The sequence below is a fragment of the Grampus griseus genome, assembly GCF_964374135.1.
Source record: "Grampus griseus genome assembly, chromosome: 19".
Classification (NCBI taxonomy): Eukaryota; Metazoa; Chordata; class Mammalia; order Artiodactyla; family Delphinidae; genus Grampus; species Grampus griseus.
The window spans coordinates 54,617,253-54,630,657 of record NC_139013.1 but is presented as its reverse complement, the minus strand read 5'-3'; the positions used below and the strand labels follow the sequence as shown (position 1 = coordinate 54,630,657).

Genomic DNA, 13,405 nt, shown 5'->3' with positions numbered 1-13,405 from the left:
AATCAGGGGAGGATGGAAAAGGCTGGTGGGGTCGGGGGAGGGGGGGAGGGGTTCAACTGAGCATGGAGAGGGGACAAGAGCACAGGTCCTGGACTCAGCCGGACCCAGGTCAGCATTCGCCTCCGCCTCTACAGCTGTGTGACCTCGGGCCTCAGTTTCCCAGTCTATAACGTGGGGGGATACCACGGCGCCTGTTTCACAGGGCTGGGGGGATGGGACACGGAGACACACGAGTGAGGGCAGAGCTGGGGACGTGCACTGGGGAGCTGGCTGCCCCTTCTGCTCCGAAATGCAGGGCTTCTCCAGATGCACAGGGGACCCTCCACTGTCCCTTCTCTACTCCTTCCTCCCCAGCAGACACCCCATCACTCACGGACTCGGCCACCCCTCGCTACTCAGACGGAAGGTGCAGCTAAACGGTGGGGTGACGCTAAGGGTGACACAAGGACAGCGGTAACAGCACAGCCCCAGGGCTGAGCATCTGTGCCAGGCAGTCAACACACGTGCCGTTAGATGGTCACGGGGCAGGGGGGGGTGGGGGGGGAGGTGGGGGGTGGGGGGTGGGGGTGGGGGGTGGGGGGGCACATGAGGTGGGATTTCCAAAGTAGACACTGAGACTCAGACTAGCTAAGGAGACGTCAAGGTCACACGGTGAAGACATAGCAGAGCTGGGGTCAGACTCACCACAGCCTGGCCCTTGACCCTCCCCCTCCCCCTCCCCTCCCCCTCCCCTCCCCTCCCCCTCCCCCTCCCCCTCCAGGAGGGCCGGGAGCTTGGGCTGAGCTACAGAGAGGTGCAGCCTGTGCTGATCGGGTAGGGCATCCAGAACAGAGGCAGGGGGCCCTCTCTCACCAGACGTCCCCAAGCCTGCCATCCCCCCCTCCCCCCGCGGATGGGGCCAGCCCCTGTGGTGCCCCCGCGCTCACCATGTACTCCATGTTGGAGGCCGGTGGTGACACCTGGCCCCGCAGCCTGTTGTGAAGCATGAGGATCTCCTCCTTGTCCGCCCTGGGGATGGCCCTCCGGACCCGGGAGTGGGGTCTGTCCTGCTGGTACTTGCTGAGCAGCTTCTCTAGGTGTGTGACATTGGGCAGGAAAAAGCCTTGGGCTCCACAGAGCAGTAGCACCAGCCCCAAGGGCACAAGGCCGTTCAGGACACAGCTCATGGCTCCACGCTGGCAGCAAGGGCTGGGATGACAGGGGGGCCTGGGCTCCTGAGGCGCTCGTGTGCTCTGAAAAGAAGCAGAGGGCGGCAGGAGAAGTCAATCAGTGTCAAACCCACGACGGCACTGACCGTACTGGACATCATTCTCCCCACTTTGCAGATGTGGAGACTGAGGCCACAGAAGCTGAACCACCAAGGTCCCGCAGGCAGGAAGTGGTGGAGCTGGGACTCAAGCCAAGGGTCTCCAGCAAGGCAAGCGGCCTGATGCCACATGGGACATCCTGGATGGGTCTGTCCTGGACTCAGCTTCTCACGGTACCATCTATTCTCACTCGGAGTCAGCATTTGGACTCATTCAGGAGTCTACGGCCTGAATTAAGTTCCATCTCCCGCCCCCCAAAGAGATCGCTAAAGTCATTTCACATCACGAAAGGACGTGCCGTGAACCAGCGTGAGTGGCAAACTTCCTGGTCCCTGTGAAGTAAGACTCAGTTCCCAAAGCGATTGTCAGGCATCCCCAGACCCATCACCGCATGAGGTCTCACCTATCACGGCCCTTCCACGGGGCACCACCCGTGTAACCGTCACACACTACGACACCATCTCCCAGGACCCAGCCAGGGACCCAGCCATGCACTCTGCCGATTTGCTCCTTGGAGAAAGTGACAGTAGAAAGAGAGAGGACCTCCAGGGGTATCTGTGTACCCACTCTCATCCCATCCCTGCCTGGCAGAGCCCCTAAACAGCCTGGCGTGCAGCCTCCCTCAGGCAGCTTCTGTCTGACAGTGAGCCCGTTACAGGCACTGCCGGGTGTTACCCTGTTGGCTGCTAAGTTAGTGGTTCATAGGGGTTATTAGCACCCAACAACGGCATCAGCAGGGCCGAGGGGACAGAAGATGGTGGCTGGGACTCCCGGTCCTGCAAGGCCCATCTTGGAGCTGCACTTCCCAAGGAGTATTTCTGGAACCCTAACCCTGACACGTGCCGGGCTGGGGGCCGTGGCGCACGGCCTCGTGGTCACAGCGGTTGGGATTTGCCCCTCTCAGAGACCCCCAGTGCCGACTGCACTGAATCCCTCACTTTATGACCCAACAAGGATCTTGACGATCCCTCCTTGCCTTTGGGCAAAAGGCCCTTTTCCCAAATAACGCCGCCTACTAGCCTTTCTTAGTGTCTTAGGAAAAGCTGCCTTAGTCTTGGAATACACTTAGTAATTTTAAAATTCCATGGTCCGGAGTTAATTTATGAGGTGAATTTCCGCTGTGCCTTGTGTTCCTTCCCAGAACCCTTCCTGAGCATCTACGTGGGCCCGCCACCTCATTATGCCGTTTCCAATCCTCACGACAACCCAGGAGGTCGGCCTGTTATCGCTTCCATTTTACAGGCAGGAGGCTGAGGCGTGACATGCTGGTCCCAAGGCCGCTCCACGGGTAAGACTCGAACCCAGGTGTGGTGTCTCTGAGGATCCTGGATTTCCCATCATGCTACCCTGGTTCCACGGGGTCACACTAAAGGTCACAAAGCATGGTCTTCCCCCTGGCTTATTGTCCGGTCCAAGAAGACAAGGCGGGGCTTGAATGAGTGTGTTGTTCACCCTCTCGCCTCTGCTTTACTCCCAAGGAGAGTCGGTCAGTCACCCAATGACCTTTATTAGACACCTACTTTGTGCTGGGCGCCGGGACACGAAGATGAAGAGGGCCCTGTCCTGGCCTCAGGGAGCTCCCAGTTGGGCGACAGGCGAGGAAACCCAGAGCCCCTACCCAGCGGGACAGGCCTGACAAGACAGCGCGGGGAGCTGGAGGGAGGGGCTCCAGGGCCCCCCTGGATTGGGGGGAGGCAGCCAAGCCTGGACGCTGACCCACCCGGAACCCTGGGTGGCCCCTCTGGTCTTCTCCTATACCGGCAACAGCTGCGTTTTCACCAGTCGCGTGGTCTGGGGCTGCAAGCCGGCAGCTGGAGGAGGACATCCTCAAGGGCGCATCCAGGGCATCCCAGGAGGCAGAGCTGCAGCGGAGGAGCTATGGGAACGCAGCAGTTCCCATCTCCAACCCTGGAAACTCTCCAGGGTCCTGACCGAGCTTACGCCATCTAGGGGGAGGCCCGACTCCTTGGAGTGGGTGAGATGTGGCCTCCCTCCCGAGGAGTTCCCTTTGGGGCAGAGCCTCAGGGACCTGGGTGAGGGTGGGGGACTTCTGAGTGCTCGCTCGCCCTGTGGGCATCAAGCCAGAGACGCAGACGCTCTCAGGGTCCCTGACGTCTCCCTGCTTAGTCACACCACCATATACGAGCATTTCCCAGCGGCAGAGGCCAGGCTGAAAAGGATGCCAAAACGCACTGACACTGGGTTAAGCTTTAGGACAAAGAAGGAGCGGAATCGACATCACGGAGCGTCCGCTCGGGCATCACGGCCACACCCGACTGGCTTTACTTTTCAGCATCCCGAGGGGCAGGGCACCCCAAAAGGCATGAAATAGGAATTGCTTACATGACTCAACTAAACTGGCTTTGGTTTAAATCACCAACGGGCACAACTCAAACGACTCTCAGCAGGGGGATGGGTAAATGAACTGTGAGTCCGTGCGGGTGGAATATTATACAGCAAGTAAAAACGATGGCCTGGAGCTCTGTGAGTGTTGGCATAAACGAAGCTCAAATCTAATGTTGGGCTAAAAAAGCAAGTTGTAGAATACTATGCTAATGGTACTATCTGTGTGCATTTTAAGGCATATAAACCATACCTTGTATAGTTTATAGATATGTGTACAGGTACATACATCTGCGTATACGTGTGTATTATATACACATGTACTATACGTGTATGTACATATATGTATACGGTGCGTGTGTGTGTGCGCACGTGCACCTGCATGTGCTTGTATGGTAAAACCAGGACTGAACAGACCAAGTTCATGGTAGTAGACGATGCCAGGGTGAGGTAAATTGAACCGGGAAGGAGAATATGAGGGAACTCACCTTGATGTCTAACATATTGTTTCTATTAAAAATCTCGGGACTTCCCTGGTGGTGCAGTGGTTAAGAATCCACCTGCCAATGCAGGGGTTTGAACCCTGGTCCAGGAAGATCCCACATGCCGTGGAGCAACTAAGCCCGTGTGCCACAACTACTGAGCCTGCGCTCTAGAGCCCGTGAGCCACAACTACTGAGCCCGCGTGCCACAACTACTGAAGCCTGCGCACCTAGAGCCTGTGCTCTGCAACGAGAGAAGCCACCGCAATGAGAAGCCTGCGCACCACAACGAAGAGTAGCCCCGCTCCCCGCAACTAGAGAAAGCCCGCGCACAGCAACGAAGACCCAACACAGCCATAAATAAATAAATAAGTAAATTTATCAAAAAAACAAATTCTCAAGCAAATATTGCAAAAGGTAAGCTCCATTCACGCTGAGTGGACAGGCTGAGTTGGCAGGAATGTGATGTAGTCACCAGAGGAGGGTGTCCTCGGGGGCCGGACATCGGTGGTGAGCGCATACTAGCCTTTGGACTTGTCTACTTTAAACTTTTTAAAATATTAATGAATAAAACAAAGTAAAATGCCAAAGCATGAAAGGACAGTGAAACCACTGCTGGTTCCAAGTGCATTCTCCCGGCACGTTCTCCTGAACAAGGGTGACCTTACTCCGGAAGACTTGGTCGGCCGCCTTCACTCTGAACATTCAAGGGCCTTGCTTGGTCCATGGGCCGCAGACGGGTCCTTCCCTCCAAGGGTCCAGAGACAACTGATAAAGCCTCAGCTGGAGCTTCAGAGTTGGGAGAACCATGGGGTTTGTTCGTTTGTTTGTTTGTTTGTTTATGGCCACACCGCGTGGTTTGCGGGATCTGAGTTCCCCAACCAGCGATTGAACCTGGGCCTTCGGCACTCAAAGCACAGAGCCCTAACCACTGGGCCACGAGGGAATTCCCAACCATGGGGTTTAGTCAAACCTTCCCACGGGGAGAAACACAAGTGTAAAGAGGCGTTTCTCCAAGTGGCTTCTCCACCTTGAGACAGTCGCTAGCCTGGACCACACCAACTTGTCTTGGGTTGGGCCATGCGGGATATGGTGCTGGGCGGCACTACTGGGTCTGAAGACGGTCTGGCCTGGCTGCAGCTCAGGGAGGGTTGGTGGGGTCCACGCTGGGGAGGGGGCAACGCCTGTACCTCGATGGCCTCCGCTAAGTTTGGGCCATAGGAGAACACTGAAGATTTAAGCAGAACGGTAACAGTAACAGGGCTGGCATCTCACATCTACATTCCAGAGCACAGCACTGGGCTGGCACACAGGGAAAAAAAAACAGAATCTTGGACTGAGCTGTGTGGCCTGCAAATTCCTGTGTCGAAGTCCTAACCCCCAGCACCTCAGACTGTGACTGTATTTGGAGAGAGGGTCTTTAAAGAGGTGGTTAAGTTAAAATGAGGTCATATGGGTGAGCCCTGCTCCAGTATGACTGGTGTCCTTATAAGAAGAAGGGATTAGGACACAGACACACACGGAGGGACGAGAGTGTGAGATACAGCAAGGAGACCGCCGTCTACACGCCAAGGAGCAAGGCCTAAAAGAAACCAGCCCCGCCGACACCTTGATCTTGGACTTCCAGACTCCAGAAGCGTGAGAAAATGAATTTGTGTTGTTTAAACCACTCAGTCTGTGGTACTTTATCCTGGCAGCCCTAGCAAACTAATACAAGCATCAGATAATAAGCGAGGAGAACTGTGTTCTAAGTATCCCACTGGCAGCTGTATGGAAGAGGGTAAGAGAGGAGCAGCGAGGCAAATGGGGAGGCCAAGGGTGGGATCGTGGCTGGAATCTGGGCAGTGGCGATCAGCGCTGTGTCACAGCACAAGCCCATCGGCCAAGGCGACTTGGCCGGGGCCCCGCCAGCCTGCCTTGGCCTTCAGCTTCCACTGCCGAAACAACTCGGTAAGAGCCTAGGGAAAAAGCACTTCAGCCCCCTTTCCATCTACAATTTAAAAGAAACAGACTCACAGACATAGAGAATAGACTAGTGGTTGCCAAGGGGTAGAGGGGATGGTGGGTGGGGTGGAGTGGGAGTCTGGGGTTAGCAGATGCAAACTATTATATAAAGAATGGATAAACAACGAGGTCCTACTGTATAGCACAGGGAACTACATTCAATATCCTGGGATAGGGCTTCCCTGGTGGCGCAGTGGTTGAGAGTCCGCCTGCCGATGCAGGGGACACGGGTTCGTGCCCCGGTTCGGGCAGATCCCACATGCCGCGGAGCAGCTGGGCCCGTGAGCCATGGCCGCTGAGCCTGCGCGTCCAGAGCCTGTGCTCCGCAACGGGAGAGGCTGCAACAGTGAGAGGCCCGCGTACCGCAAAAAAATATATATATATATCCTGGGATAAACCATAATGGAAAAGAATATGAAAAAGAATATATATTTGTATAACCGAGTCACTTTGCTGTACAGCAGAAATTAACACAACATGATAAACCAACTATACTTCAATAAAATAAATTTTAAAAAAAAGTTTTCCCAATGAGACACACACACTGCCCACCACCACCAGGGGCTTTCCAATGACACGTACAGGCCCCCACCAGGGAGGCCAGCGGGGCTTACATGGAGGGAGACCTACCGCAAGCCCGTTGCTGCACTTCTCACTTCACCCTCCCGATGATTCAGAGGTTTGGGCTCTATTGCTCCCATTTTACAGGTGAGGAGACTGAGGCCCCTGGAGTGTCAGGAACCTGCCCAGGGTCACACAGCTGCAAGCAGAAAACCTGGGGCTGGAACGCAGCTCCGTCTGACCTCCAAGCCGCTTCCTCAATGCCACAGTGCCTTCCCAAGGGGTGGGCTTCCTTGGGGATTTCCCGTCACTACCCACACAGGGGAGGGCCGCCCACAAACAACCCAGCACTCACTGCGACCCTCCCTTCCCTTCTCTGCTTCCTGCGCGGACAGTGGGGCTCAGTGGAGACAGGCACCGTGCCCCACCCCAGGTAGTGACTCTGTCGAGAAGGCATCCGTTTGTCGCCCCCAGGGGAATGAAACCTTTACATCATGGTTACATCTCACCAAGATACTCCCCGTCATGGGGCTTGGCACCCACCCAGTCTCTATCTGCTGACGTACCTTTGACTAAAATATGACGCCCACACCGACGGACCCTCTCTGCCGGGCACCCTCCAGCCGTCCTAACGTTCCCGAGGGGCTCACACTTCAGGGGGTCAACCCGAGCTCCCTTCTGTTCCTGGAGACGGAGGCCCACACTCTCCAGCTCTGCACTTTTGTCCCCGCTTTCTCCTAGGGTTGCCAAAGGCAAGCTTCATTTCTAGAGAAGCCCTTCTCCACTCTCTGTCCCTGGCCTCCTGCCAAAAGCCCGAAACACCCGCGTGGACGGCCGTACAATTCACAGAAACGCCGTCTGGGAGACATCGTCTCCTTGGCCCCAGTTGCAAAACCCAGCCCGGAAGACCACAAACAAGATAACAGCGCCAGGGTCCCATAAGCACATACCAGGGGGCGGGGAGGGGACCAAGAAAACTTTCACGCCCCACGGTCAACGTCCAGACCCAACCTGGGGTCAGATTCCTGCAGCACAGCCTCAGCTTTCAGAGGCACTTGGACCCTGGCTGTTTTCTACCCCATTTTCTGGAAAACAAAAACTGAGCCTGGGAGACGTTATGTGGTATCTGTGAGGTTGCGGGTCTGGTTTGAAATGGAACCAAGGCTTGAAATCCAGCTTTCTGGAAGCGTGGGGAACTCTGAGCACGTGGGTGCTGCAACGTCAGCTCTGCCATCACCCCTCTACCCCGGCTAAGGCTCTGGGGACATTTAGGGCATCCACAGCCCCGCATGTCCCCCATCTAGCCAGGGGTCTCCTCAAGGGCTAGCTCCTGGGGGACGCTGCCGCCAAATTCAACCCTCAGGAACGAGAGAAAGAAAGAGAACGTGGTTGGAGTTCGATGTCATCCCGCCTGGGCTGCCTTCGCCTATGTTTAAGAAAGCCTGCCAGAAAGATGACTCGTAGGACGGAGCCTGCCAGCCGTCAGCCCCGAGACCGTGCCAAGCTCTCTGCTTCTGCACATGCTGTTCTCGCGGCTCATCTCATGACCCCAGCCTGCCCCTCCCCCACCCGGGGCCCACTGAGGAATGAAGTCCTGCTCGTGGGTTAAGACACAACTGCAGGGTCGCTGCTTCATCACGGCCCCAGACCTGTCCGCCTTGTTCACCGCTGAACCGCCGGTTTCTGACCTCGTTGGGACGAGGAGATCTGTACATTCACTACGTAAATATTTATTGAACACCGCTGGCGCCTCTGTGGGTGAACAGGACTGACAGGTCTGCACATGCGATTCAGCTCCAGGAGGCTTCCAGAAAGTGACGACCCTTCGGCTGAGTCTTCACTGCTGAGCGGGGACGGATCAGCCTGCAGGGGAGGGGGCAGGCCGGGGTCAAGGGACGAGCCGTGGTACGAGGAATGATGGAGATGAGGAACACGAGTGTTACAGTATTACAGGGTTTGCTACGAGGTCTACGGCTAATAGTACTGGCTGTGACGACAGCGATGGTAATGCTAAATGCTCCACAGATGCACGGTGTGGAGGGAAGTGGGGAAGGCTGGAATTAATAATGGGGAACACAGTGAAAAGGCTATTCTCTCTTCACCACGTTATTTCAAAGCCCCACCTCTGGGCTTCCCTGGTGGCGCAGTGGTTGGGAGTCCGCCTGCCGATGCAGGGGACACGGGTTCGTGCCCCGGTCCGGGAGGATCCCACGTGCCGCGGAGCGGCTGGGCCCATGAGCCGTGGCCGCTGAGCCTGCGCGTCCGGAGCCTGTGCTCCACAATGGGAGAGGCCACAACAGTGAGAGGCCCGCGTACCGCAAAAAAAAAAAAAAGAAAAAAAGCCCCACCTCTGCTTTGAGACAAAATCTAATTTTTAAAACTCCAATAAATGTCTTAATGCTTGTCGGGGGGGGGGGGGGGAAGCCCCCCCCTGAACTTGAAACATGCTTCGGCTCACTGCATGCCTGGGGCCCTGGACACGTTTTCCCAGCTTTCTGGGGAAGTGGGTTCCGAGACGTCACAGACCGGGTCTGCAGCGTGAATGTGACCAACTGGCCGGGACCTGGATTCACAGTGGTGACAGTCAGCCGGTTCACAGGCCAATGCGGTTGCAGTGCTGGGTCCCCTTCCAGGGCTCAGCTCGGCTGAGTTCACCGGCCGTGGGTGTCGAGGCCTCAGCAGCCTGCCTCCTGTCTGCTCACACTTGCTGCCTTGCCCGCTGAGACTGGGCGCTTCTAGATGGCTGGAACCACTGCTGTGCTGGTAAATGTTTAACAACTGATGCTCGAAAAACCCCAAAATACCCACCCTGATCTGCAGTGTCTGCCAATTCTCTTGGTGTAAATATTCCCACCACGGCAACTTGAAGCCACCAACGTGGGGTCACTGAGCATGGAGTTTCTGGAAAGAGCCTCATGATAACACAGAATGATGTCGTTTTTCCATCACATGCACAGAATAGACATCAACCACCCCAAGGGCAGAGAGAATAGTAAAGCGAGGTAAAAGAATTAGGATGCGCTAAGTTTTGAGTATTTATTATCTTTGTTTTAAATAAGACTTATTTCACTATAAGTTTATATAACATTTAATGTTGGTGGTGTTCACGGGGAGTTATACTCAACATTTTGTAATAACCTATAAGGGAAAAAAAAGTATCTAGAAATACGGGTATATATACATATATGTGTATATAACTGAATCACTGTGCTGTACACCTGAAACTTACACGACATTGTACATCAACGATACTTCAATTAAAAAAAAACAAAATGATGGTTGGGTTGACCTTTTCAGAAACTTAACCACAACTTTTCTGAATACTTAACCACGGGCTCTCACAAGCCGGGACAAGCCAGCATGACCCAGTCGGCCAGTTCCAGCACAGCACTGGCCAACTGGGTCTTATTCAACTTGAATCCTCAGCGCGTATTAACTGCCCAGCAAACACTTATCCCCAATAACCCAGCCAACACTTGATGAGTGAGGGCGAAGCGGCAGATGTTGTTCTGGGTCCTCTACTCCCAGAATCTCCTCTGCACAGACTGATGGGGTCACTGCAATTATGATCCCTATTTTACAGATGAGAAAACTGAGGCTCAACACAGACAAGCGGCTTGCTCACGGTCATACAGAGTGCCTGCATACAGGAGCCTGACTGCCTACCCATCCTGCTCTCCAAAGAGTCAGGACAGTTCTGACCTGTGCCCCGACGTCAGCCGGACTCAGCGAGAGACCTCGAGGCTAACCCCCAAGCCCAGGGTGCCCCAGGCTCCTCTCTTCTTCAGAAGCACAAGGGAGAACTCAAAACGTGAGCGAGGCCAAGGGCAGAGCAGAGTCAGACCCACAAACCACCCAGAAATTCCAGGAATGAAGTGGTGGCTGGGCGGAGGGGGGCGGGACACCCCAGCCTGTCTCAGGCAGATCCCAGGACTGGGTAAGTATCAGACACCCCAGGGGTGGGGATCTCCCTCCTCCACTGGAGCCAGTTTTCCTTAAACCTTTCTCAACAGAATTAGGGCACGACAATGGAGGAAACAGGCCTTCCCTTCCCTTGCCAACTGCTCTGCCCTCAACCCCACAAAGATAGACACTAGGCTTAACAAAAATGCCACCCCACGCCGCCCCGCTGCAGGCACTCTTTCCTCCTGTCCCCTCAGCCAGAGATACATCCTTATGGGACACACAGGGCAATATCTCGGGATGCTTACTTGAACAAATACAATATACAAAACCCATTCAGTTTTTTAAATACTATGCTGAGAATATACACAGTTCTGAACAAAAAGAGAACACTCCCTCAACAATCATTTACTTAATCTACTCTGTGTGGGAAAAAAAGAACTAAAAACCAGGTTTGTTCAGTGCAAGCCAAGATAATATATGAGAAGCCACTTTAAAGTGACCGGATAATAAATTAATATGTTCTTAAAATACCCAGTATGTAACTCCTAGGGCCCCTTTCTCCCTTCTTGCAGATGTGTGGATGCTTCCTTGGAAACAATGCTCCCAGCAAAGCTTTAGATAGATGGCAGGAAACCTCCACCTCCAAGGGACAAGAAATCAAGGACCCCCAGGAGGCAGCGTCGATAAGCGTGGACATGGGGTCAACCCTAGTTCGAATCCTGACTCCACATCATTGAGCTGGGTGCTGCCCAGAGGGTCCCTCAACCTCGTGGAGTCTCCAGTTCCTCATGGGCAAAACGAAGCCCTGAATTTCTCCCAGGGCTGGGGGAGGGTGTGCAGAGTATAGAGATGCTGGCTCTAAAGAGCCCAGCAGCAGAGTCCCAGGATCCACCGGTGCTTAATGGCTGTTCCTCCCCTTCCTCCTCCTGGGTGAATTCGGGCATCCCAGATCATCTCTGCTCCAGGCTACGAGGCTGACAGCACCTGGACCAGCCTCCCACCTGAAATGCATCATTCACTGGTATTGGGTGGTACCTGCAAGGATGAGTCACAGCCTTGAACCAAGCTCAAGAATTCTATAGCAGCAGGTTATGGAATCTCCACACTGCTTCACAGAGGAACATCCCCAGGGCAACCCTCACACGGCCACGGAGTCCCTGGGATAGGCCAGTGAACAAGCCTCTGTCCCCAGGAATCGGGGGGCGGGGAGGGAGGGAACATCGCAGCAAATAGACGATACAGAGGCTGGAGGAAGACAGCCCCGGGACACGGGATGGTGAGGCTGGGCAGAGGGAGGGGCAGGGACCACTCTGGCTGGGGTGAACTCCAGGCAGCAGGAACCGCAAGCACAAAGACTCTGAGATGGTCACCATCTTGGCTTGACCAAGGAAGGGTGCAAAGCCAGTGTGGCCGGGGAGAAATGGGGTCACAGAGGCGAGCAGGGCCAAGCAGCCAGGGCCCTTGGGGGCCATGACAAGGATTTTATTCTAAATGCATGGAGGCGGAACTTCGCTGGTGGTCCAGTGGTTAAGGCTCTGCCCTTCTACTGCAGGGGGTGCAGGTTTGTTCCCTGGCTGGGGAACTAAGATCCCGCGTGCCATGTGGCATGGCCATAAAATAAAAACAATAAAAAATTTAAAAAATAATTGCAAAGAGGGGTGTGTGTGTGTGTGTGTGTGTGTGCATGCGTGCGTGTCGGGTGCAGGGCAGATGAAGCCGATGGTGACAGGGTCTGATTTATGCTTTGAGAGCCTGGCAGATGTAGCATTGCAGACAAAGCTCACAGACATAACACTGAACCAAAGCCAGACTCCAGTGACGAAACATGCATGGTTCATTTACGTAAAGTTCAAAACCAGGCAAAACCAACCTATACCGTCAGAAGTCCGGAAGTGGTTACTCTGGGAGGTGGGGCTATGGGAGGGTTCCTGGGGGACGGTCAGGCTCTGTAGCTCTGGGGCCACGGCACGGGTAGGCGCACTTGGAGAAAATTCACCCCCCGACGCACGAATGCATGTGCATTCTTCTCTAGCATGTTGAACTTTAATAAAAAGTTTAAGAGAAATTTAAAGAAGTTCTGGCTTCTGTTGGAAGAACGGCTCCAGAGAAGCTGGAGAACAGATTATGCAAGAGAAAATCCTCCAGGGCTCCCCCAAGGAGGCTCCGCAATGAGACAAGTCCGGGGCCGGGTCTCCTACAGCCCTTCAAAGTGAACTTGAAGGTGCTGGAGCCCAGATAAAGCTCCGTGCTGCCAGAGCCTCCCACTTGGGCCAGACACCGACTCTCCCAGACAGGGCCCAGTTCATCCCCCGTCTGAAGGGCACTTTGTCCAGCGATGCCAAAGCCGAAAATATCTCAGTCCCCGGGAAGCCCGGCCTTGAAGGTTCCCGGGAATAAACAGTGTTTTTACAGCAGCCCGTGCTTCCCCCATGAGAACAGACTGGCTGTGTTGGGAGCCGGTTTGGGGGCGGGATGGGGAGGTGCAGCGCACACGTGCATACACACAGATGTATTTTAAATGCTGGGAGGGAAACAACCCATTCTTTCACAGGGGCCGCTTAGGGGTTACAAACAGACGGACTTCACAAGCTCCTGGGCACGCGGGGCTCTAAATACAGGCGGAAGGAAAAGGCGGGAATCCTCAGGACACTTGCTCGGGCCCCAGAGCAACGGGTGCCAACGCCGAGCGCTCTTCCAGGAGAAAGTCCTAGGCGCACGTCAAGAGCTTGTTCTCAGGGGCCTCGGCTCTGGACAGAAGAGGTCATTCTAGCTCCCAAGCCACTGGCTCCATTCTCGCCACGT

General features: G+C 54.9%; 1 protein-coding gene across 2 annotated transcripts in view; it reads right to left on the bottom strand.

The window, feature by feature from the left end:
- The window catches only part of CRISPLD2 (cysteine rich secretory protein LCCL domain containing 2), a 66,947-nt gene that overhangs the window by 48,341 nt on the left and 5,201 nt on the right, over positions 1-13,405 (bottom strand). For both annotated transcript variants that reach the window (XR_014298181.1, XM_082677025.1), the window contains exon 2: positions 927-1,232. Coding sequence is in view for 1 of the 2 variants with exons in the window: in XM_082677025.1 (XP_082533151.1) it covers positions 927-1,166 (240 nt within the window). In the remaining variant the exon portion in view is untranslated. The remainder of the gene's footprint in view (positions 1-926; positions 1,233-13,405) is intronic.